Here is a 6,567-nt window from a genome sequence, read left to right as displayed (position 1 = left end):
TAACTAAAGTAAATAGAAAACTAAAAAAAAATCTTTAATAAAATTAACAATAACTTTAGTCTTAGCATTTTAGTATATTGTATATTGCTAATATGCACATTGGTTATGGGTTCGGTTTAGTTTGGTTCGGTTCAATGTGGTTCGGTTCAGATCGGGTTCGGTTGGTTCGGGTTGGGAAAATCTTAAACCTAACTGTTTGATAATAGACTTTGGTTCGGTTCGAATCGGTTTCGGTTCGGTTGGTTCGGTTCGATCGGTTCGGTTTAGTTTTTTTGCCCACCCCTAGTGATTATGGAAAAGGCTGGCCAGAGTGATCTTCCTGGCATTGACAAGAAGAAATAAATAAAATTCACTCACTTTTGTCTCTCTTTGTAATATAGTTATCATGAATATTTTGACGAACAGCGGGTAAGCAATTCCGAACAACTCCCTTCTCTCTCATGCTGCCCTGGTTAACCGCTCTCGTGCAACGGCTCGCATCATATAGAAACATACCCCACAGCGTGAAGCGACTTCACAGGAACATCCCATAATCCCACTTCACTAAACTACCAGCTCCACCATCTAACCCTTCAAACACTGGATCAACTTGAACAACAGGGATCACGGATCTTGTCCCAGCAGGTGATTGATCTTTTCTTTGTCCTGTGGTCCAACCCTGCAAACCCTTTAACGCAAGCCTCAGAGGTCTCACTTTTCTAATACAGAAACACTCTTGGTGACCATCTTGATAGAAAGAGAACAAACCCTTGTTCCTAACCAAAGCTTGAATTCTCAACAGCATCAGGAAACGTGTACTCAATATAACTCAGAAACATATCCTGCTCCACTGAAAAAAAAAAGAAAAACATATTCTCAATTATGGTAGCTTTAATTAGTTGATAATCAATCGTGTGTTCATATGCTTGATGTGAAGCTTACAGGGATATAGCTGGACCTGCCAACCATGGTCCTCTATATCTGAGAACGCAAAAAGACCTTGTTATGAGATGAAAAATGCTCAGTAAGGATCCCAAGAAAAGAGTCTCTGCAGCACAATCTCTTGTTAAAGCTTTACAAACCCCAAAAACATTGTAATAAATTTACTAGTTACTTGCAAACCTTTTAACAGTCTTGTACTGATCATAGTGACTCTTCTTTGAACATCCTTGGATCAGAGGCGAAGAAGAGCGGGACAACCCTATAATGATAATGCTGTGTTAAGAAGAGGAAATTAAAGGTCTTAAAACAATCAAAATTTAAGAAGAGGAAATTAAACAAATTCTGAGCAATGTAGAAAGAAGCTTACGAAGCTAGTTCCAGCTGTTCGTTTAGATACTGACCTGATGGAGATGAGCACTTATTCAAAGCCGATACATTTTACTCAAACCCAATGCGAAATGTTTCTTCATCTTCAATTAACATGAGAGAGGCAAGCTTTCTGGAGGACGTATCCCGCATTCCTTAATCTCCCCGTCTTTGTCGATGAATCCGAACTCAAAGACTAATTCAGGGGAAGTCGCAGTTACTTCAATTTCGAATACGACCAGATGCTCTGATTGTGGAGACAGTCTCCCCCAAAAATAAAAACATCCCGAGTTAACCTTGACACCACTCAGTTTGTTATTGATGCAATAAGATATATTCGAGCTGCACCAAGCAGAAGCCTCAACGTCGGAAGACTTAGTAACCAGCAAGAGGCAAGCTTTAAATTTCAAAGATGTGGGAAAACGTGTATCTAATAATCCATTCAATTTCATTGACATGGAACTCCCGGTGGCTCTGTAACTGAAACATGCAGGCACTGTTTCTCCGGGAAAGACTGCCCATCCTTTTGTCGATGGCTTGAGGATAAGGTCTCTTGCTTCTTGATTCAGTTTGAAGCAGTTAACAAAGATGAGCTCAGTAGACGTTTTCTTGTAAAAAGAGCAATCTAATCTCTCGAGTGATTCACAGTTTTCTGCATCTATTATTTCTAATGAATCTGGAAGCTGTGGGAGCGAAACCAGCTTCGTGCATCCTTTGATTCTAAGTCTCTGTAGACGAGACATTCCTTTGACCCATGGCGCAATTTCTTGTATTCCTGTGTTGCTCAAGTGAAGCGACGTGATGCGGTCAAAAGCATGTTGGGATTTCCCGAGGTTTTCACTGTATGACATAGATAAACTATCGAGACGAGACCATGACCTGATTGATGGAGGAATTTCTTCAACTGCAGTTCCTTTGAGGTTTAGAAAGCTAATGTTTGTGGAAATCTCAGGAAAGCTTTTCAATGAGGAACAACCATTGAGATGAAGCGTCTCAAGAGATTTCATGTTGATGTTCACTGGAAGTGCCATTAGCTTAGAGCAACCTGTGAGATCTAGCTATGTTGATGTTGATCGGAAGAGCCTTTAGCTTTGAGCAACCTTGCATATTCAACTCATGAAAATTATGCAGATTCCCAATAGAAGAGGGGAGCTCCACAAGGTTTGAGCATTCTAAGAGATACAATCTCTCGAGATTGGTCATATTTCCAATAGAAGAGGTGAGCTCCACAAGGCTTACACATTACAAATCTCTAAGAAGTGAGCTCCACAAGGCTTACACATTACACTTGAAGAGGGGAGCTCCACAAGGTTTGAGCATTCTAAGAGATACAATCTCTCGAGATTGTTTGACTTGTACACATTACAAATTATATCGATTGAATTACAAAAGTGCAAATTAATAGTACTTCCCTTATTTTTCTCTTACCACAATTCATTTATATTATTTGTAATATGATAAAAAAAGTACACGCAACTACGCAAGTTAACCCATGATAAATGTAAAACATATTTATGATAACCCAGTGTAAAATAGACCTATGTTTGGATGAAACTAGCTTTTCACACATGATGAACCCACTAAGGTGTGGATAACTATTGTAAATCCCATTTTAAGAATACAAATTCGTTGACAGTATACAAAACTACACAGAATATATATAAAAACTACTTTATATATATATATAGATAACTACAAATATGAAAATAACAACTAAAGGTAATAATCATAACATGAGGGTCTTACGTTGTTCAGAAATGTCAAATGTTTAGCTTTACTCAAATACTAGATCTTGACCCGCGCTTTGGAAGCGCGGAATATTTTACGATGAAAAAATTCACTAATAACTTAACAAATATTTTGTTAACTTTTAAAGAGTGTGTATTTAAAATATTTTTGCATTTAAATCAGTGTTTTTAAATTCAATCCGATTGTGATTATACCGGTTAATCCGGAGATCTAACAATTCAATTTAGTTTTTTAAAATATTCATATTAAAAAGTTACTAAAACCCGAGACTAACCGATTGAACTGATGGATGACCGATATGTAATCTAATTTGATTGAAATTGTAATAGTTTCATAATTTGTAATCTTATAATCCAACTTTAAAGTTTATTATTTTGTAATTTATGAAATTATGACGTTTCTACAAAATTTTAAAAAGAAAATGATGGATATAAAATAACTAAGATTAACTATTGTATTGTTTGGAAACATTGATAGTAGTATATAAAATATATTGTTTGGAAACATTGATAGTAGTATAAAGAAATAAGTATATTGTTTGGAAACATAGATAGTAGTATAAAGAAAGGAACATTAGTGATTTAATGTAAGTTTAACTATAAAGTATAAATGTGTATTTAATTTAAAAACTTAAAAAATAAATGTTAGGTCCAACAAAATGTTTCTGTTTTAATAAGATAGATGAATTTACTTTGTATTGGGTTAATGTGTATTTATTCTGAGTAAGTTTTTGTCTAAAATTTCACTAACTACTTTTTTCCTTTTTCACTAATTACTTGTGTGATGGAGATCAGGATATATATTCAAAAAATAAATACGATATTCAAGGTTTACAGAAATTTCAGTTTAATTTTAGCCGGATTGAACTTTGATCGTAACTGCCACGTAGCATAATAACAATAAGCATGCAAGAAAAGAAAAAAAAAGTAATCACTTGCCCAGGTCGGGTCTTTTAATCAAAAATATATTTACTCTCTGATAGCTTATACAATTCACTCATCTATTGATTCATGAACAAAAAAACTATGGAGAGATTCCAGTCATTATTAATACATTTGTTTTTTGAAAACGGACTTGGCAAACCCGACTTTCACACTTGACGGATTCTGGTAGTCAAAAACAGTGTGAAAGGCACGCATGAATGGCTGACCCAATATCCTACAGTCAAATCACAAGCAGCGGGAAGGATTTGTATTATTTGAAATAAAAAGGGTAAAAAATGATTCTTTAGGAAAACGCAACTTACCAGTAACTGTTTCCACCATCAACGAAAGTTGTCGTGCACACGTCTTCTCTTCCAATTTTTTCTTGACGAATGTACTAAATAACAAAAGAGAAAATAAGTTACAAAAAAAGAACTTAATTAATGGAAGAGTGGAAATTGTTCGCTCGACTTACGTCACTGGGTTTGAGAGGGAAAAGTTTTCCTGCGATTGTAAAGGTAACCACTGGAAGCTTGGACATGCCCATACAGCCTCTAGGTGCAAGGATCCCCTCATTGATTTTTGCGATCAGCTCCTTAACATTAAAATAAACTTAATTAGAAAATGATAGATAATCTAAAAAAATGGTAATTAATTAAAGACATTATTACCGTTGGACCAAGGATATTTGACGTTCCCGAGTCAACAATAGCTTTGCACCCGGTTGAGCAGATTTTGGTGTCTTTTTTACCCACCAAAATGTTGTACATACTTAATAGGTTTTTGTTCCCTTCAACAGGAACATAAGTATGTGTCCCGGTGAAGCGCCTTGTGTTGATACCTCCAAACGTTATCTCCCCACCGCCATCGCCACCTTTCTTTGCAGAGTCGGAGTACCTTCCAAGCCAAATTGAAAATACTTTGGTTTTAACCTTCCCTTGCTTTATCATCGTGTTCCAAACGGGACTACTGATCCCTTCTGTCGGAGAGATTAGGCGGAGTCCCAATATACCATCGAACCGGGCCTTCAAAATCTGATCATCACTCGGAGCTTTAGTAGCCTCTACGAAGGATTGTCCGGTGAGAGCAATCCCACCAATCTCCACTGTGTCACTGCTTACAAAACCCTTGAGAGATCCTGTGAAGTAACCGATATCTACCATTTTTCCTGTTGCACACGTATGAAATATTTTCAGATTTTGAGATCCAGGCACAACAAAAAAATTCACACCAATGTTTTCTATAATAATTATTAAGATAATTGACATACATTTTGCAAAAAAAAAAAATACCAATTACATACCGTTGCCTCTTTTATACGTACTCGACGCACTTGAGTTGTATTTAGGGTGAGGGAATCGACCCGCAGGCCAATTATTTGACGGAATCCAGAGGTCAGCACTTCCAGTATCAAAAAAGACCTTGAACTTTTGCCCAGGACTACCGATTTGAATCTCTCCGTAGTATGCATTATCGTACGAGTTATGTAACATCACACTACTGGTTGATGTAGTATCCATCGTTAAATTGATCCTCACAATTGCTTGAACTAAAAGAAAAGAAAGAAATTAATATATTGTTAAGCATATAGATATATAATTAGTTTCAAATTTAAATACCTGCTAGCGCATGGAACACAAGGGAAAGGAAAAGAAACTTCAAGCTACCCATCCCTTCTCTCATTTTTTTTTCTTAAATTCTAATTTGATTATCACTCTCTGTCTGTGAAACTTAAGACTCTGGCTATCCCTTGTATTTATAGTAATAGAGCTGGTGGGAGATGAGGGAGGATAGATGGGACATGGGAGATGAGAGAGGGCTCGGCCTCGGACTAACATTTAATATTGCTTCCTCTTTCTTCCATATTTTTTTCCTTCAAATATACACCGTCAACCATTCTATATTTATGATTGCACTAACTATATATATTTTCATAAAATATGAACTTGTATATAAATATATAATATGGTAGTTTTTTATGTGTGCACGTGATTGATTAATATGTGTATATTTTATCGCTGAATCATAGTTTTCTTCTTCTTCTGTTTTATTTCGGTAAGGGGTGGGGGGGGGGGGGGGGGGGGGGGGTTAAATACTCTGTTTAGTGAGTCGAAGATACAAATATATTAAATCAAAAAGAAAAAGTGAGAAACAAAAGAAAAAAAAGAAGTGAATTGAATGAAAATTACCAACCTATTGTTGAGTTTTCTTAATATTGAGAATCATTATAGGTGGCATGTTTATTTAAAGACAAATAGGAAAAAGAATTGAAACAGTTTGAAGCAACATTAATAAACAGTATAGCTGTAAGAATTTCCTTATTTACATGCTTAGAGCATACACATCGCAGGGTTTTAGCACAACTCTTAGGCGGTGGGGCCCAGGTGGATCCCACATTTTTTTAAAAAACTTCACCTCTCTCCTCTTACCTAAGAGGCAACTCTTATCATATTGGCGGACCCCACCTCTCTTCTCTTCACTGCGATTGGCTAAGGTTTTTTTTTTTCTTTTTTTTAATTTTTAAATCTGATAAAAAACGAAAAAAATATATTTAAGAATCCTTTTTAAGGCATTTGCGATGTGGATGCTCTTATATATGCCATTGTGC

General features: G+C 35.9%; 1 protein-coding gene and 1 long non-coding RNA gene across 2 annotated transcripts; both read right to left on the bottom strand.

Annotated features, from left to right (window-relative positions):
• Nucleotides 1-291: 291 nt before the first annotated feature.
• Nucleotides 292-1,810, bottom strand: LOC130498555 (uncharacterized). The gene is made up of 4 exons (XR_008937452.1): nt 1,323-1,810; nt 1,102-1,194; nt 922-1,027; nt 292-829 (listed from the first exon to the last, which is right to left on the bottom strand). It is a non-coding gene; the product is annotated as an uncharacterized LOC130498555 (long non-coding RNA).
• Nucleotides 1,811-3,899: 2,089 nt separating this feature from the next.
• LOC108834176 (procardosin-B-like) lies at nt 3,900-5,674 on the bottom strand. The gene is made up of 6 exons (XM_056991934.1): nt 5,579-5,674; nt 5,263-5,508; nt 4,631-5,127; nt 4,435-4,554; nt 4,283-4,356; nt 3,900-4,194 (listed from the first exon to the last, which is right to left on the bottom strand). The coding sequence occupies exons 1-6, from the start codon at nt 5,640-5,642 to the stop codon at nt 4,083-4,085; spliced, it is 1,113 nt and encodes a 370-aa protein (XP_056847914.1). The 5' UTR covers nt 5,643-5,674; the 3' UTR covers nt 3,900-4,082.
• Nucleotides 5,675-6,567: the final 893 nt, after the last annotated feature.

This window comes from Raphanus sativus, chromosome 8 (assembly GCF_000801105.2).
Source record: "Raphanus sativus cultivar WK10039 chromosome 8, ASM80110v3, whole genome shotgun sequence".
Lineage (NCBI taxonomy): Eukaryota > Viridiplantae > Streptophyta > Magnoliopsida > Brassicales > Brassicaceae > Raphanus > Raphanus sativus.
The sequence above is the reverse complement of the archived record's forward strand: the minus strand, read 5'-3'. Positions and strand labels throughout refer to the sequence as shown.